The following is a 25,173-nucleotide window of genomic DNA, read 5'->3' as shown; positions in this document are numbered from 1 at the left end:
TATTTGATTTAACCAGGCAAGTCAGTTAAAAACACATTTTTATTTACAATGACGGCCTACCCCGGCCAAACTAACCCTAAATTGGACGACGCTGGGTCAATTGTGCACCGCCCTATGGGACTCCCGATCACGGSCGGTTGTGATACAGCCCGGGATTGAACCCAGGTCTGTAGTTACGCCTTAGAGCACTGCGCCCCTCGGTCCCCCGAATGCATTTAGATCAGTCATGTGCATGTAAGTAACTAAGCCTTCCCAACAATGCAGAGAGAGAGAAAATAGAKAAATAATAGAAAAGTAATAACACATAATAAAAGTAATAATAAATACACAATGAGTAACGATAACTTGKCTATATACATGGGGTACCAGTACCGAGTCGATGGGTATGAGGTAATTGASGTAGATATGTACATATAGCTAGGAATAAAGTGACTAAGCAACAAGATATATAATAAACAGTAGCAGSAGCAGATGTCATGAGTCAAAAAGGTTAGTGCAAAAAGGGTCAATGCAGATCGTCTGGGTAGCTATTTGGTTAACTGTTTAACKAACTATTTAGCAGTCTTATGGCTTGGGGGTAGAAACTGTTCAGGGTCCTGTTGGTTCCAGACTTGGTGCATCGGTACCGCTTGCCATGCAGTAGCAGAGAGAACAGTCTATGACTTGGGTGTTTGGAGTTTTTTACATTTTTCAGGGCCTTCTTCTGACACCGTCTGCTATAGAGGTCCTGGATGGCAGGGAGCTCGGCCCTAGTGATGTAYTGGGCTGCAYKCACTACCCTCTGTAACGCCTTGTGGTTTGATGCAAAGCAGTTGCCATACCAAGAGGTGATGCAGCCATTCAAGATGCTCTCTATCTGAGGGCCCATGCCAAATCTTTTCAGCCTCCTGAAGGGGAAGAGGAGAGGAGTGTTGGTGTGTGTGGACCATGATAGATCCTTAGTGATATGGACACTGATTAACTTAAAGGTCTCGACTCACTCCACTACAGCCCCGTCAATGTGAATGGGAGCATGCTCGGCCCTCTGTTTCCTGTAGTTCATGATTTGCTCYTTAGTCTTGCTGACGTTGAAGCAGAGTTTGTTGTCCTGGCACCACACTGCCAGGTCTCTGACCCTCGTGTTGAGGGTCAGCGTGGCGGATGTGTTGTTGCCTACCCTTACCACCTGGTGTCAACCGTSTGGAAGTCCAGGATCCAGTTGGTCCTTAGCTTAGTAATGAGCTTGAGGGCACTATGGTGTTGAATGCTGAGCTGTAGTCATTGAACAGCATTCTCACATAGATGTTCCTCTTGTCCAGGTGGGAGAGGGCAGTGTGGAGAGCAATAGAGATTGCATCATCTGTGGATCTGTTGGGGCGGTATGCGAATTGGAGTGAGTCAAGGGTGTCTGGGATGATGTTGTTGATGTGAGCCATGACCAGCCTTTCAAAGCATTTCATGGCTACAGATGCGACACGGGGTACGGGGTGATAGTCATTTAGACAGGTTACCTTGGCATTCTTGGACACAGGGACTATGGTCGGCTGCTTGAAACATGTAGGTATTACAGACTGTGTCAGGGAGAGGTTGAATATGTCAGTGAAGACACTTGCCAGCTGGTCAGCGCATGCTCTGAGTAGGCTTCTGGTAATCCTTGTGAATGTTAACCTGTTTTAAAGTTCTTACTCACATCGGGCAACAGAGAGCGTGATCACAGTCGTCCGGAACAGCTGTGCTCTCAAACATATATTGTGAGCAATACTGGCTGAGCAAAAACAACCATCTGTGTTGAATACCCAAGAGCTGAGTGTGCACATGCAGGTTTGGTTTTGAATTGAAGGCAGTGAATTTACAGTAAATTAAGGATTTTTAAAACTTCTGATATAAATAGCTTTACTTTTCAGTTTATTGAGAGTCTTGAAAATAAATGCAATTTTTTCAATTATTTAATTGCAATTTACTTCCTAAATTGACTGCCTCAATTTGAATTCAGGCCAGACCTGGTGTGTGTGTGTGTGTGTGTGTGTGTGTGTGTGTGTGTGTGTGTGTGTGTGTGTGTGGTGTGTGTGTGTGTGTGTGTGAACGGCTATCGTCCTCTTCTTCCTCTGAAGAGGTGTAGCAAGGATCGACCAATACGCAGCGTGGTAGGTGTCCATGTTTTAATAGGGAAACTGAACATGAAACATCACCCACAAAATACCCAAACATGGCTGCCTAAATATGGTTCCCAATCAGAGACAACGATAAACACCTGCCTCTAATTGAAGAACCAATCTAGGCAACCATAAACTTACATAAACACCTAGAATGAACACAACCCCATAAATCTACAAAAAAACCCTAGACAGTACAAACACCCTAGACGAGACAAAAACACACAACCACCTTCGTCACACCCTGACCTAACCAAAAATATTTAAAGAAAACAAAGAATACTCAGGTCAGGGCGTGACAGTACCCCCCCACAAGGTGCGGACTCCGGCCGCAAAAACCTAATCTAAAGGGGAAGGTCCGGGTGGGCCTCATTCATGGCGCGGCTCGGGTGCGGGACGTAGACCCCAACTCTACCATAGTCATTTCCTCTTCAAGGGCCTCTTCAGAGGACGACCTCGCGCTCCGACCTAGGGTCTTAAAGATCCTAATTAAAGGCCCCACTGGACTGAGGGGCAGCTCCGAACCAGAGGGGCGGCTCGGACTGAGGGGCGGCTCCGGACTGGGGGCGGTTCCGGACTGGAGGGGCGGCTCCGCTGGCGGGCGGCTCCCGGACTGGCGGGCGGCTTCCGGACTGGCGGGCGGCTCAGGCAGCTCCTGACTGGCGGCGCGGCGTCTGGCGGGCTCCGGCTCGACTGACGGGCGGTCTGGCAGCTCCTGACTGGCGGCCGGCCTCTGGCATAGCTCCTGACTGGCGGGCGGCTCTGGCGGCTCCTGACTGACGGATGGCTCTAGCGGCTCCTGACTGACGGACGGCTCTAGCGGCTCAGGACAGACGGGCGGCTTTGACGGCTCAGGACAGACGGGCGGCTCAGACGGTACTGGGCAGATGGGCAGCGCAGGCGGCGCTGGGCAGACGGACAGCTCAGACGGCGCTGGGCAGACGGGCAGCACAGGCGGCGCTGGGCAGACGGGCAGCACAGGCGGCGCTGGGCAGACGGGCACACCTGTAGGGAGGAGACGGAGAGACAGCCTGGTGCGTGGGGCTGCCACAGGACCCACCAGGCTGGGGAGACCTACAGGAGGCTTGGTGTTAGGAGGAGGCACCTGAAGGACCGGGCTGTGGGGGAGCACTGGAGCTCTGGTGCGCAGCCTTGGCACCACTCCCCCAGGCTGGAATACTACTCTAGCCCGGACCCTCCAGAGTGCAGGCACAGGTTGAACCGGGCTGTGGGTGAGCACTGGAGATCTAGTGCCTACTACACGCACCTCTCCCTTAGGCTCCACTCCCACATTTGCCCGGCACGAGCGGAGAGCAGGCATAGGACGCACTGCACCCTCCCAACGCCCCGGAGACACAGCACGCAGAGCCGGCGCAGGATAACCTGGACCGAAACGGCGTACCGGAGACCAGACACGCTGAGCAGGCACAATACACCCTGGCTGGATGCCCACACTTGCATGACACTTTCGGGGGGCTGCCCTATAGCGCACCGGGCTATGGGCACGTACTGGCGACACCGTGCGCTTAACCGCATAACACGGTGCCTGACCAGTAACGCGCTGCTTATAATAAGCACGAGGAGTGAGCTCAGGTCTGCTACCTGGCTTAGCCACACTCCCCGTGTGCCCCCTCCCCCAAAAATTAGGGGATGCCTCTCGTACCTGTTGCGCTGCCGTGCTGCCTCCTCATATCGCCGCCGCTCAGCTTTCGCTGCCTCCAGCTCTGCTTTGGGACGGCGATATTCCCCAGCCTGTGACCAGGGTCCTTTCCCATCCAGAATCTCCTCCCAGGTCCAAGAGTCCTGCGATCGCTGCTGCCCGATACCACGCTGCTTGGTCCTTGGTTGGTGGGTGATTCTGTATGTCTATGTTGCATGTTAGCACATTGTTTATATAGCTTCACCTTCGTCGTTTATTGTTTTGATTAGTTTGTATAGTGTTCTTCGTTTTTCGTCTTCAATAAATAGAAGAATGTATTCTAACCACGCTGCGCTTTGGTCCTCCTCTCTTCCACCATACGACGATCGTGACAGTGTGTGTGTGTTAGCCTAGTGGTTAGAGCATTGGGCCAGTAACCGAAAGGTTGCTATATTGAATCCCCGAGCTGACACTGTAAAAATCTGTCATTCTTCCCCTGAAGAAGGCAGTTAACAATTAACTGGCTAATAGAAGCAAACATTCAAGCAGTTGTTTTCCCCTCTATGAACAGTAATAAATGCAATAGTTGAGTATTTTTAGCCCAAAATATGGTTTGCTCCTAATATATAACCATATAGAGACTGTTCAAAAGACTTTAAAGCTGCCTCATCTATCCTTCATCCAGGGGAAAGGGGARGCCCCATTATAGGCTTAGGCAAAAGAAGTGAAGGCCACAGGTCATCACAGCAAATTAGTCCTGCTGGCCACAGACAGTCATTATAAAACCCAGACCATAACAACAAGCCATTCTCCCCCTGTCACTGTCTGGTATCCAACTCCTATTATCATCTACCATTACATAAAAAGCTACAAGGAATACCACTGTTATGCTATTATGAGAGGCTGTCTTTTCTATATTGGTGGAAGCATCACAGTGACAGCATGAGCAGTAGCTACAGATTGTTTGTTCATTTTGTAGCAGTGATGAATATACTGAATACAGATGTAGGAATTTAATTTGATCACTCTTTTGTTGCTATGAATTGTTCTGCACTGCAGGAAATGCAMATTTGCAGTGTATTCATTGTTTAAAAAGGCTGTTAGCATTTGGTAACAATGCCAGCCACTGCCAGAGAATCTAAACCAATGCATGGACTGCTGTCATACCTTGTTCATAGACTGCTTACAGGTTGAGTAAACCAATATGTAATTCTGTCATTTGGGCAAACTACTGGCAAACTATCCCTTTAATTATAATCTACATAATAATTCACATTTCCTGATGCTGCAGGATTATTTTCCTGCTGTAGCTAACTGGTTCAAATTAAGATCTTACATCTGTATGTCTGTCAATTATCTGTTTTGATCATTGCTATCTCAAACTCATGGTTGATGCCTTGTCTCCAGGTGATAGGAACAGCTGCCTTGATCCTGTGCATTCTGGCCATTATTGATGGGAAGAACATTGGAGCTCCTAAAGGGATGNAACTCCTATTATCATCTACCATTACATAAAAAGCTACAAGGAATACCACTGTTATGCTATTATGAGAGGCTGTCTTTTCTATATTGGTGGAAGCATCACAGTGACAGCATGAGCAGTAGCTACAGATTGTTTGTTCATTTTGTAGCAGTGATGAATATACTGAATACAGATGTAGGAATTTAATTTGATCACTCTTTTGTTGCTATGAATTGTTCTGCACTGCAGGAAATGCAMATTTGCAGTGTATTCATTGTTTAAAAAGGCTGTTAGCATTTGGTAACAATGCCAGCCACTGCCAGAGAATCTAAACCAATGCATGGACTGCTGTCATACCTTGTTCATAGACTGCTTACAGGTTGAGTAAACCAATATGTAATTCTGTCATTTGGGCAAACTACTGGCAAACTATCCCTTTAATTATAATCTACATAATAATTCACATTTCCTGATGCTGCAGGATTATTTTCCTGCTGTAGCTAACTGGTTCAAATTAAGATCTTACATCTGTATGTCTGTCAATTATCTGTTTTGATCATTGCTATTTCAAACTCATGGCTGATGCCTTGTCTCCAGGTGATAGGAACAGCTGCCTTGATCCTGTGCATTCTGGCCATTATTGATGGGAAGAACATTGGAGCTCCTAAAGGGATGGAGCCACTGTGCATTGGCCTGATCATCATGGCCATCGGAGTRTCCATGGGACTCAACTGTGGCTATCCCATCAACCCTGCCAGAGACCTGGGCCCAAGGCTCTTCACTGCTGTGGCCGGATGGGGCATGGAGGTGTTCCGGTAATTTCCAACAATGCTTATACTAGAGAAAAGACCCACAAATGAGAGCTGGATGRCCTCCATAAGCACAGTAGAATTTCACAAACATTGTTAGATGCCTTTTGCCCTGAAACCCTTTGAAATTGAAAATGTGCTTTCTTCTCCAAAAAAATCAAACAGCCCATGCTCACTTTACAGTAGAACATTGAAAGATTCATAAAGACGCAGAAACAGAGTATGTGTGTGTGTGACAGGAAAGCCCCTCTCTGATCTGGGCGTGCCAAGCGGAGATGCAGGCACATTATTCTGCTTTTCAGTCCTCCTCCCCAGCAGTGTCTGGGAGTTAGGCACGCAGTGTGAGAAACATGGGAGTGAATACCAGTGGCCTGGCCTCCTTCTCTCCTTCAGGAAGAGCAGGAGTATGCAGCTCTATCGCTCTATCTCTGCTCTTCTGACAATCTTAATCAATATTTTAGCAACCTCTTGTATCTCCTGCATTTTCAAAAAGGCTTGGAGATGTGAGCGGGCAGAGTAAGATTATTTCTCCGCACATAAATATTCCATGCTTCGTATAACAGAAAAATGTCATTAGTTACAATGTCTGTACTTTGCCATGCAAACTTCCATAGTACCCAGAGAAATCTGGGGGAAGCAATTCACAAGCAGTTATTTAACAATGAGAGCTGGGCTAAAGAAGAGTTCCGTAAGATAAACGTGAAGGATATGGAGATGTGAGTGGGCAGAGTAAGATTCTTTCWCCGCACATAAATATTCCATATAACTGAAAAATGGCACCATTGTGTGTAATACTGGCAGAGGCAGACTCCCTCTCTCTGCCGTCACTCCTCAAAGCTGTCCCTGGTACTTTGGGTCCCTGGTACTTCCGAGGCCTCCAACAGCTTTTAAATGCAAGTAAAACTAAGTGCATGCTCTTCAACCGATTGCTGCCCGCACCCTCCCGCCCGACTAGCATCACTACTCTGGACGGTTCTGACTTAGTATTGTAGTTGTCCATATATCTAATTGTCTGGTTAGACTGTAAACTCTCCCTTCCAGACTCCATTAAACATTTCCAATCCAAAATTAAATCTAGAATCGGCTTCCTATTTCGCAACAAAGCCTCCTCACTCATGCTGCCAAACATACACTCGTAAAACTGACCATCTTACCGATCCTTGACTTTGGCGATGTCATTTACAAAATAAGCCTCCACACTCTACTCAGCAAACTGGATGTAGTCTATCACAGTGCACGAGCTCCAGCAGGTATATTTCACTGGTCACCCCAAAAGCCAACACTTCCTTTGCGCCCTTTCCTTCCAGTTCTCTGCTGCCAATGACTGGAACAAATTGTAAAAATCATATATCTCCTTCTCTAACTTTAAGCATCAGCTGTCAGAGCAGCTTACTGTACCTGTTACAGCCAAAATCTGTAAATAGCACACCCAACTACCTCATCCCCATATTGTTACTTATCCTCTTGCTCTTTTGCACCCCAGTATCTCTACTTGCACATGATCATCTGCACATTTATCACTCCAGTGTTAATGGTAAATTGTAATTATTTCGCCTCCATGGCCTATTTATTGCCTTACCTCCCTACTCTTCTACATTTGTACACACTGTACATATATTTTTCTATTGTGTTATTGACTGTACGTTTCTTTATGAGTAACTATGTGTTGTTGTTTTTGTCGCACTGCTTTGCTTTATCTTGGCCAGGTCGCAGTTGTAAATGAGAACTTGTTCTCAATTGGCCTACCTGGTTAAATAAAGGTTACATTTGTTTTTAAATTTAAAATAAAAATATGAGGGACCTCGCTGCCAGTGCACTATAGACTTCTCTTCAGTAGAGGGCGCTGTCTGATCTAATGGCCACAGTCAACAGTTTCCCAACCTGCACTTTGGGGAGCCCATGTTTGCACATATTTGTTCTATTCTAGCACTAGCACAGTACACCTGATTCAAGGGGCTGGTTGGTTAAATCACAAGCTGACTCAGGAGTGCTGGAGCTGGAATAGAACAATTGTGTGCAATGGTTGGGGGTCCCCTACTGGGGTGGGAAACGTTGACATACAGTATTTGACCCTCTACTTTATACCGTGTTCACACTACATCTTACCAGATGTTTCGCATACAGATGTAGAATCTTMATTTGATCACCCTGTTGTAGGAGAACTCTCCTGCAATGCCGGACATTTAAAACTTGTAKTGTATTTGAAGTTTAAAAAGGTTTCTAAAGTTTGTAATTTCCACTTTGAGATTAAAGACTGTATTACGCCCATATTTCGAAAAATGTATCAACCCCTACAAAAATGTCCATGAATTATAATTTCCTGTTGCTGCAGGATTCATTTCCTTCTGTAGCAAACTGACTCAAATTAAGATCCTATATCTATATGAGATTATCTATATACGTATACATTTAAGATTAGTTCTCTCTAATGCACACATAAACCTGCGGCCCTGAGATTTACATCATACTGTCAAATTTGACGTAATCTGTCCGTTTGAAATATAGGTTTAAATACATCCCTTAAATCTCAGACATTTTAGCAGCACACACAGCTGTAATCACAATGTTAAGATAGAGATGTCTAAGGGTGATAGTAGGATTTAAAGTGTATATTCCATCCACCATACATTACATCCACTGAATCTCTGTAAGGAAACTGAAAGCAATAGGACCAGGTACAGTGGCACTTTCCTTTGACATCAGTAGGAAGAGCTGGCAGGGTGCCATGTCCATGAGACCACATCGTGTGACCCAGTGTGTCTGTCCGTCATCAGGCCTAATCATGGGATATGGTTAGTCAACCTGGCTCTGCCCATAGATTATACACCCTAATCCACCAGTCCTGTAGTCTGCATCCACCCCCTGGTAGTTTAGCAGCTAAACACAGCCTGTTCAGACACTGTCTATTTTCCTACCTGGGCCTTGTCACGTTAGTGCTGGTAATTCAGTCCCTTTCGTCCACAGGATCCAACCAGTCAGTACTAGCAGAGGGAGGCTAATCTCTATCAGGGAGTTGCCCTGAGGTGATCAAGCGCTCAGTTCAGGACAGAATCAGGACATGTACTACGTAGGCTACAGTAGCAGAGAGCTGTTTAGATTGGAGTTTGACTATTACCCGCTATTACGATAACTAGTAAATTTGTAAAGCACAATTAGAATTAGGCATTTATAGAAACGGATTGGTGGGGAGTGGGAACAGATCAACTTTATGTATAGTTGGATCAATAGACTAGCAGGCAGATTAAGAGAGAGAGTAGAGTAGTGAGAGGTGGAGATTAGAGGGAGCCTATCCAGGGAGTCTTACTGTATAAATAAACAAAAGGTAGTAGTGGAATCTGCTCCCAATGTACCAGTGGAGGCTACTGAGGGGAGGACGGCTCATAATAATGGCTGGAACAGAGCAAATGGAATGGTCCATGTTTGATGTATTTGATACCATTCCACGCTGATTCCACTCCAGCCATTACCACAAGCCCATTCTCCCCAATTAAGGTGCCACCAACCTCCTGTGTAATGTACAGTAGCGTACCCAAGACCATGTCACGTTCCTGGGTTGCTTAAAAGCCCCATGCAGTCTTTTTCAATTTAGTTTTAAATCATCACTGTATGTCTAATAAATGACTGTGTGTTTATTTMATGAAAATAACAGCAAATATATTTTTTATAATTTATTACCCTGAGCCTCCTTTTGCTATCGATTATGCTGTCTGATTGTGTGTGAGTGTTGATACAAATGTAAATATATTTTCATACACATCCCTGATTGGCCAATAGGATCATCCCTGCTTACCCCTTCAAATTAGGAGGATACATATGTAAGTACAAGACAACTGGTCATTGGTCCGAATAATTAGATCAGATTATGATTTAATGCTGTCGGCCAAAAACTCCATCCCACCTGAACAGGCTGAAACTCCAAGCATTTTTTCAATAAGCTCTTACTCTTAAAGGGCATTATAATAAKTTTCACAATTTCAGAGTGTTATTTCAACCTCATAGTGTGGAGATATCATTAAAAAAAACTGGTAAATCATGTTTTTGACTGCACTGTCTCTTTAACGCGGGTGACCACTATTTACACTGTAGATATTATTTGCACCCCCTCGTCGGGGCATGGACTCTACAAGGTGTCGAAAGCATTCCACAGGGATGCTTGCCCATGTTGACTACAATGCTTCCCACAGTTGTGTTAACTTGGTTGGATGTCCTTTGGGTGGTGGACCATTCTTGATACACATGGGAAACTGATGCGCATGAAAACCCAGCAGCGTTGCAGTTCTTGACACACTCAAACTGGTGCACCTGGCACCTACTACCATACCCCGTTCAAAGACACTTAAATATTTTGTCTTGCCCATTCACCCTCTGAATGGCACACATACACAAACCCTGTTTTCTCAAGGCTTAAAAATCCTTATTTTATTCCCTATTTTTTTTACCCCTTTTTTCTCCCCAATTTCGTGGTATCCAATTGTTAGTAGTTACTGTCTTGTCTCATCGCTACAACTCCCGTACGGGCTCGGGAAAAACGAAGGTCGAAAGCCATGCGTCCTCCGAAACACAACCCAACCAAGCCGCACTGCTTCTTAACACAGCGCACATCCAACCTGGAAGCCAGCTGCMCCAATGTGTCGGAGGAAACACCGTACACCTAGCGACCTGGTCAGCGCGCACTGCGCCCGGCCCGCCACAGGAGTCGCTAGTGCGCGATGAGACAAGGATATCCCTACCGGCCAAACCCTCCCTAACCCGGACGACGCTAGGCCAATTGTGCGTCGCCCCATGGACCTCCCGGAAAAATCCTTCTTTAACCTGTCTCTTCTCCTTCATCTACACTGATTGAAGTGGATTTAACAAGTGACATTATAAGGGATCATAGCTTTCACCTGGATTCACCTAGTCAGTCTATGTCATGGAAAGAGCAGGTGTTCCTAATGTTTTGTAGACCCAGTGTATTTGGTATTAAATGTTTATTTTAACTTACTCACTACAAAGTCAAATGTAAACTCCTGAACCCCTGTATATATATCTCCTCTTGTCTGTGCAGTGCTGGAGGCTGCTGGTGGTGGATCCCAGTAGCGGGGCCCATGGTGGGAGGAGTGGTGGGGGCCGCCGTTTACTTCCTGTTCATTGAGCTGCACCATGCCGAGCCTGAGAAACAGGGGGAGAACAACGTCAAGGACAAATATGAGATGGTCACCCTGAGTTAGACAGAGAGGCCATGAGCCCCAATGGTACTGAGGCTTGGCAGCTTCCTACCCCTTTAATCCTCAACAGGCTAAACATTCACCTCAATGAGGCCACACTTGACACAACCTTCTCCGCTTGCACTAGAGTCATTTCCTCTGTCTAAGGGACCTGAGGTCAGGTCTCAGTCTCTGCACTCTCATGGACAGGTCTGCTGAAAGAATGCCAATTGAGCCAAAACATAAAAAACGCAAACACGTATGTAATGTTGAATTCACAATCACAAGCTGAGATCTCAGGCATGTTTACTAGCCCATGACATCATCATCAGGTGTTCAGACTGTCCATTCTACTCTGAGGATAGTTCCTGAGTACAGTGATTTTTAATAATTTATATTGCATCTCTTGTGTAGGGCTATTTTTCATTGCAGGAGGAATTTGCCAAGTTTCTCATTATTTTGCCAAGTTTTTTTTGCCAAGTTTCTCATCTCATTATTTTCTATCTTTCAGGCAGTGGTGATGGTAAATGTTATTAACCACATTAATGGTGAATGTTATTAACAACTTAGAAAATAGCCAGGAACAGTTTCTGTGATGGAAGGAAGGAATTGTATATTTTTTGTCATTGAGCTAGTTTAATGGTATGCTCTCTGGAGTGTCTTCCTTCTTCTGCTTCACTTCATCCATCTATTTGTTACAGTTGTGTGAATCCCTCTGCCTGCTGCGACACACAGCCTCATCACTGCATGTGTGCTATAGCTAACACACATCTATGTATTTGTGCTTTGAAATGCTCATAGTCTTGTTTCCTAGCTATTATTTTTTAGAGTGCAGAAAAAACAGCCTTAATGTGTGTGAAATGAGCCTCACACCGTTCTGTTTGTACTCTCTCTCGTGGAGCACAGAACTGTGTATCGTGACACGGGATCACTTCTAAATTATTTTTTATCTGACTTTTATTTCCTCTTATATAACGTTCCTGCTGTCATGTGCACACATTTTCATGGAAGCATGAGTAGGGAAGCCTAGTATCTACAGTACCTAGCATGAGTAGGGAAGCCTAGTATCTACAGTACCTAGCATGAGTAGGGAAGCCTAGTATCTACAGTACCTAGCATGGACATGTTTTAATAAACAATATACTGTATGAAGAGTCCAATGAGAGATAGTTTACCCCACTGGCCAATGGCCATATGGGAATGTATAAAAACTGTTTGTTTATCGTAATCATTACGTTATTACTCCAATGATTCGACTAGGATTTAACCACTGAGGAACTCCGACACTATGACCAATAGTGAACTGGACAATAACAGAATAACATCAGTACAACTTCCAAGAATAGAGCCCTTCAACTCAGACAAAAACACTCCAATTAACCAAGTCCTTCCATCCTAGTGATGTTATTTAGCCATGGGTGGGCAGAGGAACATGGGTGGGCAGAGGATCACTAGTTCCCTATTCCCAGAAGAGCTCTCACCAATGAAACACATAGCATTTTATAACCTGTATGTGGCTTACTACTGAACCAGATATAATTCGTAGGGAAAAATATAGCTCTTTAGAAATGATTTTCTCTATTATTTTACACCTTTGTTACTTAGTGGTTTAGTTGCTGTAGTTTCTTATTGTAGTTAGTTTTTTGTTTAAAAAAATTGCTACATGTACTTTGGATGACTACATGATGCTAGCTTGATTCTCCTGAGATTCAACCTTTGGAGGAGTACAATGTTTTTTTGTTGCTTCACTTGGCTTAAAAAAAGATAAAAGGCACTTTTACTCACACAATTTTTCTCAGATGCTATTTGATAAAAGTTACTTCTTTGTGAAGGTAATTTTGTAATTTATACAACTGTAATGTAGATTTTACAAAAATAAATATTTGAGGTGTATTTCTTTCATAGTCTGTCTTGATCAATCAATCCACATTATTAATGGTCTACTGATTAAGGGAAGTAACACACATTCAATGAGAAACTATCACTAACCACTGTGTTCCACTAGCACTGGWATAAGTGCATTGGTAGTAACTGGAAGGTATTCAATATTACCCGTATGCAATCCTAAAAATAACAGGCCAGAAAACCGGTCACGATCACTAAGTACAACCACGTGTTGGATTCACGTCTCCATCTCAACCAAAAATCTAAGTTAAAGAATAGGACTAAATGAAATCAGCCTTTTTTTTCATTGCACATTAAATAAAGTTTGATTTAGTCATTTTCTTTAAACTTTGATGTTTGGTTGAGATGAGACATGAATCCAACATTATTAACTTAAGTAATTCAGAAATCAACCAAAGCTTGAAACTCTAGGCCTACAGTGCATTCGGAAAGTATTCACACCCCTTGACTTTTTCCACATTTTGTTACGTTACAGCCTTATTCTAAAATGTATTCAATCGTTTTTTTCCCATCATCAATCTACACACAATACCCCATAGTGATAAAGCAAAAACAGGTTTTTAGAAATGTTTACAAATTTATAAAAAATAAATACATTAATATTACATTTACATAAGTATTCAGACCCTTTACTCAGTACTTTGTTGAAGCACCTTTGGCAGCGATTAGCTTTGCGTCTTCTTAGGTATAACACTACAAGCTTGACACACCTGTATTTGGAGAGTTTCATTCTTCTCTGCAGATCCTCTCAAGCTCTGTCAGGTTGGATGGGGAGCGTTGCTGTACAGCTATTTTCAGGACTCGCCAGAGATGTTCATTTGGGTTCAAGTCCGGGCTCTGGCTGGGCCACTCAAGCACATTCAGAGACTTGTCCCGAAGCCACTCCTGTGTTGTCTTGGCTGTGTGCTTAGGGTCGTTGTCCTGTTGGAGGGTGAACCTTCGCCCCAGTCTGAGGTCCAGAGCACTCTGGAGCGCTCCTCATCAAGGATCTCTCTATACTTTACTCCGTTCATCTTTCCCATGACCCTGACTAGTCTCCCAGTTCCTGCAGTTGAAAAACATCCCCACAGCATGATGCTGCCACCACCATGCTTCACCGTAGGGATCTTTTTCTCATGATCTGAGAGTCCTTTAGGTGCCTTTTGGTAAACTCCAAGTGGGCTGTCATTTGCCTTTTGCTTAAGAGTGGCTTCCATCTGGCAACTCTATTATAAAGGACTGATTGGTGGAGTGCTGCAGAGATAGTTGTCTCATGGCTTGGTTTTTGCTCTGACATGCACTGTCAACTGTGGGRCCTTATATAGACAGGTGTGTGCCTTTCCAAACCATGTCCAATCAATTGAATTTACCACAGGTAGACTTCAATCAAGTTGAAGATACATCTTAAGTATTAACATGATGACATAATCGTTTGGTTGAAATTTCACCCTCAAAACAACGGTTGATTACTTTTTGCAAATCCAATACATTTTACACAGATTCCACTTCACAAATGACGTTGGAACAAAGTTGATTCAACCAGTTTGTGCCCAGTGGGATGTGTACTGGCATTGGACCAAGACAAATTGGACCAAGACAAAGCAGAATAAAGTACACCATGAGCCCAACTTCCAGAATTCTGAAAATACTGAGGTAAATACTCAGGTAAGTTGAGACAGAGTACATTTTTATTTTATTTTTTATTTTGTAAAGTGGAACAGACAAAATATATGATTGTCAGTATGATTTCTTTGAAACTGATACCATTTTGGCAATTCGGCAGATTTTAGACCCGGAACAGATACTTTAAGTATTATGATTTTTTTTTTTGCTGTATGGTGTTCTAAATTACTTTTGAAGAACTCAGCCACTAGCATAACTGATGTATGCATAACCATAACCATAGTGATTTAGATAAGCACAGACACAAAGCAAACAGAAGTTGAAATAGTAGAACTAAGATTGTTAGTGCTTTAATCCCTTTTGTTGAAGAGATATTGATTCAAACTAAGACAATGGAGGATGAGATAGAACTGACAAATGAAGACATTTTTTCCAGAAGGTTCCAGTAAACTGAGGAAACACTAACAGGCACGGTTAACACTAACAGGCATGGTTAACACTAACAGGCATGGTTAACACTAACAAAACCTTGGGTTCATCCAGGATCTTTGCTTTCTGCTACAAAACCGTCTGACAATCAGCCCATTCTTCCACCCACCATAACACATCTATTCTAATACATACATAACACATCTGACGACAGCCAATCAGGACCTGACTTGTCTCCCTTTCCCAGGTGCCCCTGCTCCTACTTTTTCCTACTCTGAGTACAAAGTGTTCTTTACTCTCTTCTCAAGCCAACCCTAACTTCATGAATCACCCCCTGCACATGTCTTCAGTAAGGGTCTCACCTCCAGCTCACACTCTGCTTAAATAATTCCAACTCCCCTCTTCTATTAGCCTTATTCAGCTGCTGTGCTCTCCACCTGAAGTGTGTGTGTATGTAGGATTACCTGGGAGTCTGTGTCGACACCATGGCTCTGGTCCAGGTGCTCAGAGTCCTGTGCTGCCTGYTGCTCACTTATCACATGGGTGATGCCAGGAGAATCAAGGGAAGTGTAACAGGTGAGTGTCTGATTTGTCACTTATAAGGAACTTCAATCCTGGGTTGGGTGTTAATCAAAAATATGTTTAAGCCTTACTATAAAGACTACAGGCCATACTTTATAAAATACAAAGAGGTACTTAAATATATTTGCTGCCCCTGGGTGGAAACAATTGATGTATATACGTAAACCCTGGATTGCTGATGCTGTGTATTGGCCATTGAGAGGCTTTGTAGCACCCGGTTGGCCATGTTGACACTCCCCAGTAGGAGCAGTCCTCCATAGGAATGAATGGAATTCTACAGTATTTAAATGACATGTTTCAAGGACAAAATGACACGTATTGAAGTATTTTTTTTGTAGTGGGGACAGTAACGTTAGTAATCTAAAGAAATTATACTTTAAGGAAAATGTTTTATGTTTTATATATTTTTTCATTTTAGATTATTTTGTTTAGGTCACATAATGTAATTTCAAACTATTAGAATAGATGTGTTATGTATGTATTAGAATAGATGTGTTATGTATGTATTAGAATAGATGTGTTATGTATGTATTAGAATAGATGTGTTATGTATGTATTAGAATAGATGTGTTATGTATGTATTAGAATAGATGTGTTATGTATGTATTAGAATAGATGTGTTATGTATGTATTAGAATATATGTGTTATGTATGTATTAGAATAGATGTGTTATGTATGTATTAGAATAGATGTGGCAAAAAACGAATGTAGATATTAATATTAATAAATGCAATAGCTTCCAAAATATTATTTTACTGTGGTGGGGGAGTGTCAAGATGCACGGTGGCTTCAATACAGTGCCCCCTATTAGTCATCTAATGTTGTGAAATTGTTAGATATTACTTGTGTTTAGCAGATGTTGCTGCACTGTCGGAACTAGAAGCACAAGCATTTTCTGCTACACCAGCAATAACATCTGCTAAACATGTGTATGTGACCAATACAATGTGATTTGGGGTATATTTAAACCACCAGAGATTAATTCAATTGGTTAATATCTATTTATAGGGGCTGTGCTTATTTTCTGAATGCCCAAGTGCATGTTGTTCAAGTAATAACTCTCATATTTGGGTTGAAATGGTGACTGTGAAATGACCAATTCTGAGAATGAAGATACAAACAGTGCTAGTTAGATGTAAAATATATTACTGTTGTGAAGGATCTACTACAATACTATCATTGTTGTGGCTGAAGTGACAACAATGTGGAGGGAGAGTTTGGCGAAAATAAAACAAACACTGTGCATATAAAATATAAACAAATATTTAAAAAATAGGTATAAAAGATTAATATTAATATAAAATATACAAAAAATACAGTCAATTGTATGAACAAAAAAATWAAAATCTACCATCTCTAAGGGCTGTTTCCCAACTCATATTTCTTGCAATTACAAATGAAAGCTGGATTACAGCATCACCACACAAAGTTATACTGTATATTGGGAAGTGTCTCTAGTCTAGTGTCCACTCATGGTCAAACTAGACAAGGAATACACAGACTCTAGTCACGAATTAACACTTACCAGAACAAAAAAATCAGTGCAGAGGTTGAGTGGACAGGGGAATCAATTCCTAAATCAATGAGTTTGAACCCTGTGCTGTTCAATAATCAGGTATGTATGAAATGCACATGCATGAAAATGCTTGTTCTACCACTCTATACACAATAATCTGCTGTTGTACTTGTACACATTATTGTCAGATATAAAATCCTAAAACATTATACATTTTTACTCTATTATTACTCTGCATTGACCATGTTTTGTATTTTGTTTACATTTGTAGTGGACCCAAAGCCTGTCCTGAGAATGAAGATGCCTCACATTACCAGCAGTCTTCAAGCTCTACTCTGATGGTGCTAAAGACATGGAGGACTGGTGCACGGTGGAGGCTTTCAGACCTCATACTCAGACCTCCTGTGGTTTCAACAGCAGTCCTCCTCTCATCATCATCACCCACGGATGGTCGGTACGGCCTGTTCTCTCCTCTCCTCCTGGCTCAACTAGTGATGACACGTACACAACATGGCCATTAGCTCCTATGTAAAACAAATCACTAATRGATGGTAGATGCACCCAAAGATATACAGTGGAGGGCCAGATATAATATGGTGGCAGTTCTCCTTATTTTACTCAGTTGTTGCTCTGCACTTCAGATGCAGGCCGGTAATCTGATGGAAACTGTAGTAAGTTGGGGGAATGAAGTTATATAGATTTGTATGGTCCCTTACAACAAAATGTGAGCCAAATGAGTAGGGTTGCAAAGCTACAGGTAAAAAGTTACCGGAATCTTCTATAATTTTGGTAATGAACAGGTAATACAGTGATCCCTCGCCACTTCGCGGTTCACTTATCGCGGATTCGCTATTTCGCGGATTTTCATAATGCATTTTTTTTTTTTTTTTGGTGCATTGTGCTCTGCATTCTGATTCGCTAAAAACTCACTCCCGCTTCTTGTATCAAAACATGCTACGAATTGTGCTATCATTTTGTCGTCTCGTGCAGTTATGTGTACGTACATAAAACAGCTTGGCAAATTTACATTAAGTTGGCCAAATTATCTTGTAATTTCGAACATCTCCTAAACCCATAATGTCGACGAAACGGCCTACACGTGAGTCACTGTATTTGTATACATGTAATAGTTGCTAATTGTAAAAAAAAAAAAAGTTTTCTATTTCGCGGATTTCACTTATCGCGGGTCATTTTCGGAACGTAACCCCCGCGATAAACGAGGGATTACTGTATATCAAATCAAACTTTATTTGCCACATGCGCCAAATACAACAAGTGTAGACTTTACCGTGAAATGCTTACTTACAAGCACTTAACCAACAATGCAGTTCAAGAAGAAGAAAATATTTACCAAGTAGGCTAAAATAAAAAGTAGTAATAAAAAGTAACACAATAAGAATAACAATAACGAGGCTATATACAAGAGGAATTGGTACTGAGTCAGTGTGCATGGGGTACAGGCTAGTTGAGGTAATCTGTACATGTAGGTGGGGGCNAGGTGGGGGCAAAGTGACTATGCATATATAACAAACAAACAGCGAGTAGCAGCAGTGTACGGGGGGGTGGGGGGAGTCGTCAATGTAAATTGTCCGGTGGCGATTTTTATGAATTGTTCAACAGTCTAATGGCTGTTGTGGAGTAACTGGAGTCTCTGACAGTTTTATGGGCTTTCCTCTGACACCGCCTATTATATAGGTCCTGGATGGCAGGAAGCTTGGCCCCAGTGATGTCCTGGGTCGTTCGCACTACCCTCTGTAGCGCCTTATGGTCAGATGCCGAGCAGTTACCATACCAGGCGGTCAGGATGCTCTCGATGGTGCAGCTGTAGAAACTTTTGAGGATCTGGGGACCCATGCCAAATCTTTTCAGTCTCCTGAGGGGGAAAAGGTTTTGTCGTGTCCTCTTCACGACTGTCTTGGTATGTTTAGACCATGATAGCTTGTTGTTGATGTGGACACCAAGGAACTTGAAACTCTCGACCCGCTCCACTACAGCCCTGTCGATGTTAATGGGGGCCTGTACGGCCTGCCTTTTCATGTAGTCCACRATCATCTCCTTTGTTTTGCTTACATTGAGGGAGAGGTTGTTGTCCTGGTACCACACTGCCAGTTCTCTGACCTCCTCCCTATAGGCCATCTCATCATTGTTGGTGATCAGGCGTACCACTGTTGTGTCGTCAGCAAACTTAATGATGGTGTTGGAGTCGTGTTTGGCCACGCAGTAGTGGGTGGACAGGGAATACAGGAGGGGACTAAGTACACACCCCTGTGGGGCCCCAGTGTTAAGGATCAGCGTGGCAGACGTGTTAATTTTTGTAATTTATACTTGAATAACTTCTAGAAATGTATTCATACAGTTGAAGTCGGAAGTTTACATACACTTAGGTTGGAGTCATTAAAACTTGTTTTTCAACCACTCCACAAATTTCTTGTTAACAAACTATAGTTTGGCAAGTCGGTTAGGACATCTACTTTGTGCATGACACAAGTCATTTTTCCAATAATTGTTTAGACAGATTATTTCACTTAATCACAATTCCAGTGGGTCAGAAGTTTACATACACAAAGTTAACTGTGCCTTTAAACAGCTTGGAAAATTCCAGAAAATGATGTCATGGATTTAAAAGCTTCTGATAGGCTAATTTACATAATTTACATAATTTGAGTCAATTGAAGGTGTACCTGTGGATGTATTTCAAGGGCTACCTTCAAACTCAGTGCCTCTTTGCTTGACATCATGGGAAAATCAAAAGAAATCAGCCAAGACCTCAGAAAAAAATTGTAGACCTCCACAAGTCTGGTTCATTCTTGGGAGCAATTTCCAAATGCCTGAAGGTACCACGTTCATCGGTCCAAACAATAGTATGCAAGTATAAACACCATGGGATCACGCAGCCGTCATACCGCTCAGGAAGGAGACGCATTCTGTCTCCTAGAGATGAACGTACTTGGTGCGAAAAGTACAAATCAATCCCAGAACAACAGCAAAGGACCTTGTGAAGCTCTGGAAGAAACGGGTACAAAATAATCTGTATCCACAGTAAAACGAGTCCTATATCGCTCAGCAAGGAAGAAGCCCTGCTCCAAAACCGCCATAAAAAAGCCAGACTACGGTTGGACTGCACATGGGGACAAAATTGTACTTTTTGGAGAAATGTCCTCTGGTCTGATGAAACAAAAATAGAACTGTTTGGCCATAATGACCATTGTTATGTTTGAAGAAAAAAGGGAGGGCTTGCAAGGCGAAGAACACCATCACAACCATGAAGCACGGGGGTGGCAGCATCGTGTTGTGGGGTGCTTTGCTGCAGGAGGGACTGGTGCACTTCACAAAATAGATGGCATCATGAGGCAGGAAAATTATGTGGATATATTGAAGCAACATCTCAAGACATCAGTCAGGAAGTTAAAGCTTGGTCGCAAATGGGTCTTCCAAATGGACAATGACCCCAAGCATACTTCCAAAGTTGTGTAAAATGGCTTAAGGACAACAAAGTCAAGGTATTTGAGTGGCCATCACAAAGCCCTGACTCTCAATCCTATAGAAAATGTGTGGCAGAACTGAAAAAGCGTGTGCGAGCAAGGAGGCCTACAAACCTGACTCAGTTACACCAGCTCTGTCAGGAGGAATGGGCCAAAATTCACCCAACTTATTGTGGAAGCTCTACCCGAAACGTTTGACCCAAGTTAAACAATGTAGAGGCAATGCTACCAAATACTAATTTGAGTGTATGTAAACTTCTGACCCACTGGGAATGTGATTAAAGAAATAAAAACTGAAATAAATAATTCTCTCTACTATTATTCTGACATTTCACATTCTTAAAATAAAGTGGTGATCCTAAGACATGGAATTTTTTACGAGGATTAATTGTCAGGAATTGTGGAAAACTGAGTTTAAATGTATTTGGCTAAGGTGTAAACTTCCGACTTCAACTGTATATAGAATGCATTTTTTATGTCTGTGTCCATATTATCCATGAGTTTTTAGTGGTTATGGTTCAAGATAAAAATGTTAAGAAATAAAATTAAGAAAAGCAACTAATCAGCAATGGCATTATTTTCAATTACCTCTGCAACTCTTCCAACGATTTACTTTTTTCACAACTGCTACAAGTTTGGTGACAAAATACGTATTGACATATTAAAATAAATACAAGTGTGTAAAAAAATAAATAAAAGGATATTTCATGCTGAAACCCTCATATTAAACACCAATGGTATTCACTAAGTTGATGGTTTATATTTATGATAAAGTTTTACAGCTTTGTCATTCTATTTTTTATTTCAAAACTATGTTATTTGATWATTTTTTATATATTTGACATGTGATGAGGCCACGTAGAGGGCCAGAAATAATTACGTACACGTGTGATGATCTGGAGAACCCAAAAAGGCCACTAGATGTCATCTGATAAAATTCCCCCAAAAACCTTGAAAGTTATCAAAATTCTGTGAGTTTACTGGTAAACGTAGAAGGATTCCAGTAAGATACCCTCCCTTTGCAACCCTACAAATGAGATTAAAACCCGTTTCTCTTTTTCCAAGATAAATGCTCTGATGGAGAGCTGGGTGCCCGTTCTTGCTTCTGCTCTGAAGACCAGTCAATGTGATCGTTACTGACTGGCTTTTACAGGCCAATATGAACTACCCTAACGCAGCCCAGAACACTAGGGCAGTGGGGAAGGACATAGCATTCCTGCTACAGTGGCTGCAGGTGAGAGTCAGGAAAGTGTTCAATGTGTTCAACAAAGACTGTCATAGCAAAGTACTGTTTGTGTGACAGAAATGAGAAGACAACCTCTTTAGGAGATATAAATGTCTTCTACAAAAGACGATAATGTCACATCATCACCTCCTTTTCACATCAACACTAAAATAATAACGATCTTTGTGTGTCAGGAGTTTTACCTGTTTCCTGCAGAGAAAGTTCATCTGATTGGATACAGTCTTGGTGCTCACGTCTCTGGATTTGCTGGAAGCTACCTGGGAGGACGTGGAAAGATTGGACGAATTACTGGTGAGGTTTTCTACTCTCTGTAAATATTTTGTCACACCATTTCCTGGCTAAATAATGCATTAGAGTACAATTCTTATAGAAGTATTGTCACGATCGTCGTAGTGAGGAGACCAAGGCGCAGCGTGTGAGAAATACATCTTCCTTTTATTTTGAAGAAGACGTAACACGAAACGAAACACTCTTACAACAAAACTAACAAAACAAACGACCGTGAAGCTATAAACGAAAGTGCACACACACACACAAGCTACTAACGTTCAACATAGACAATTACCCACATAAACCTAGTGCCTATGGCTGCCTTAAATATGGCTCCCAATCAGAGACAATTAATGACATCTGTCTCTGATTGAGAACCATTCAGGCAACCATAGACACAGCTAGACACCTATATTAAACACAAACCCATCTACTCTATTTAACCCCCTAAACCATACAACCACCCTAGACACTACAAAAACACATACATTCCCCATGTCACACCCTGACCTAACTAAAATAATAAAGAAAACAAAGAATACTAAGGCCAGGGTGTGACAAGTATCCAAGTCTAATGGCACTCTGGTGAAAAGCCTGAGATCATTTGTGTTTCTTTGTCCAGGTCTGGATCCAGCAGGTCCCCTGTTTGAGGTCATGGCAGCATCAGACAGACTGTCCCCTGATGATGCCCTATTTGTGGATGCCATCCACACCTACACTCAAGAACGCATGGGGCTGAGTGTGGGCATCAAGCAGCCTGTGGCACATGTTGACTTCTACCCCAACGGGGGTGACTTCCAACCAGAATGCCACCCTTTCCAGAGCTTAATGGAACATATCGCCTTGCATGGAATCAATGGTGAGTCTGTCACAGTGGTGGAGTGGGGAGGGAAGAGTCATTTGGCATATAGAAAAATATTGGTAGGGTATATTAAGGAGAAGAGCTATTTTTGATCAAAGTAAACCATTACMATTTACCTTGCAGAGGCACAAACTAAAATAATAAGGCAGTATCGTGTGAAAGCAGTGCCTCATCTTATATTCACGCTGCTCTGCTGAATATGAATAGAATTCCCAATAGTCAGAAATAAGTGGTGGTGGGATTTCRGGGGATTCAATCAAAAACATTTTTTTTCTTACATGAAAGACAGAAGCACATTATCTGTCATCCTCGTGAGTTAATTAGAGAAATAGATCTCCCTCAGCCCTGTCTGTCCACTGTGCATTCTGCCTCCAGGCTATGATGAGATCTCCTCAGGAGAAGCAGGCCTGAAGACAGGTCTCAGATCAGTCAGCGCACAGACATAAAGAGGTTGACAGGCCTTTTTACCCAGAGAAGTGACAGGACATTATGACAGATCTGTTTTGGGGATAATGAATCCCCAAATAATGACCAACTAAAAAGTATAATCAGGATCTTGTTAAGGCGTAGTCTGTATTCTGAGGAGAGGAAAAGATTGAAGGCTGGCACAGATACAGTTCCGAATAGCCTCAGTCCCAGTTTAGTTTAACCAGGGCTAGAATGATGCAGTGACCTGATCACAAAGGGGAACATTTGAGTCCAAAGTTTGAATGCTCAATTCATATGTGTTACAGTCTTATTACCTGCCCCCTTTTTAAATTTCACTCACATTTCCACTCTTTCTCTCCTAGGTTTTGAGCAGACAGTGAAATGTGCCCATAAGCGTTCAGTCTACCTGTTCATCGACTCCCTTCTGAACAAAGACAAGCAGATCATGGCCTACAGATGCAGTGATGACAATGCCTTTGAGAAGGGTACCTGCCTGGACTGCCACAAGAACAAATGCAACACACTGGACTATAACGTCAGGAGGGTGCGCAGTGTCGCCAGCAAGAAGCTCTACCACAAGAMCCGCTCTCACATGCCCTACAAACGTAAGTGCACACAATGGTGTCCCATGTCCCTTACAGACAAAACCCACTCTTCCATGTAATTAGGAAATACTGTAGAATGTCAGAATTTAATAAGCAGGAAAGCGTGTAGTTGGCACAGGCAGGAGCCTAGAGTAATACATGTTAACTTCATGGCATTCTACTGTACTGTACAAAACCAGGAATAACATTTTGCATAAGAGCTTTCTGGAACACGAGTCCATGGTCAATAACACCATAAAGTCTCATGGGAAGAGACAAGCAGGGAATTGTAGGCATGTTACATTGTTTGATGCAAAGACCATATTAGTTTGATGCAAAGACCATATTAGTTTGACGCAAAGACCATATTAGTTTGACGCAAAGACCATATTAGTTTGACGCAAAGACCATATTAGTTGGGACACACTTTGATCAATATATGCCATGACAAGGTCTCACTAGGAAATAAGGGTCTAGGGTCTATTTCAGCTCAAGGGGACAGTTTTTGATATCTGTAGAAGCACTTTGTGAAAGCTGCTGATGTAAAAAGGGATTTATAAAATACACTTGATTGATTGATATGATGAGGTAAAGTCTGTGGAACTTTGGTAAGGTTGTCGTGACAGGAGCTTAGAAATCTGAGACTGTGGCTTTATTGAAAAAGACTTAATCTGCTGTGGAGCACAGCCAATAACAGCCACTTTAAAGCTTCTCCTCCTCTGAAGCCAATTAAAGTCCTATCCCAGTCTCCTTTTCACTTTTCTAACCTTTTTTTAACTAGGCAAGTCAGTTAAGAACAAATTATTATTTACAATGAAGGCCTACTGGGGAAASAGTGGGTTAACTGCCTTGTTCAGTAGCAGAACAACAGATGTTTACCTTGTCAGCTCAGGGATTTKATCCAGCAACCTTTCGGTTACTGGCCCAACGCTCTAACCACTAGGCTATCTGCTGCCGACATCAACACCATCCTGACACCAACACCATCCTGACACCAACAACATCCTGACACCAACACCATCCTGAGACCAACACCA

General features: G+C 42.6%; 2 protein-coding genes across 2 annotated transcripts in view; both read left to right on the top strand.

The window, feature by feature from the left end:
• LOC111974439 (aquaporin-9) overlaps window positions 1–13,121 on the top strand; it is a 30,892-nt gene extending 17,771 nt beyond the window's left edge. Inside the window, exons 4-6 of the mRNA XM_070447390.1 lie at window positions 3,780–3,976; window positions 5,753–6,048; window positions 11,090–13,121. Of these exons, the coding sequence (XP_070303491.1) occupies window positions 3,780–3,976; window positions 5,753–6,048; window positions 11,090–11,252 (656 nt within the window). The 3' untranslated portion in view covers window positions 11,253–13,121. The remainder of the gene's footprint in view (window positions 1–3,779; window positions 3,977–5,752; window positions 6,049–11,089) is intronic.
• Window positions 13,122–15,649: 2,528 nt separating this feature from the next.
• The window catches only part of lipca (lipase, hepatic a), a 19,201-nt gene continuing 9,677 nt past the window's right edge, over window positions 15,650–25,173 (top strand). The window contains 8 exon segments of the mRNA XM_024002151.1: window positions 15,650–15,740; window positions 17,535–17,586; window positions 17,588–17,717; window positions 21,811–21,863; window positions 21,865–21,979; window positions 22,165–22,282; window positions 22,884–23,120; window positions 23,915–24,157. Of these exon segments, the coding sequence (XP_023857919.1) occupies window positions 15,650–15,740; window positions 17,535–17,586; window positions 17,588–17,717; window positions 21,811–21,863; window positions 21,865–21,979; window positions 22,165–22,282; window positions 22,884–23,120; window positions 23,915–24,157 (1,039 nt within the window).

Source organism: Salvelinus sp. IW2-2015, linkage group LG15, assembly GCF_002910315.2.
Source record: "Salvelinus sp. IW2-2015 linkage group LG15, ASM291031v2, whole genome shotgun sequence".
Lineage (NCBI taxonomy): Eukaryota > Metazoa > Chordata > Actinopteri > Salmoniformes > Salmonidae > Salvelinus > Salvelinus sp. IW2-2015.
The sequence above is the reverse complement of the archived record's forward strand: the minus strand, read 5'-3'. Positions and strand labels throughout refer to the sequence as shown.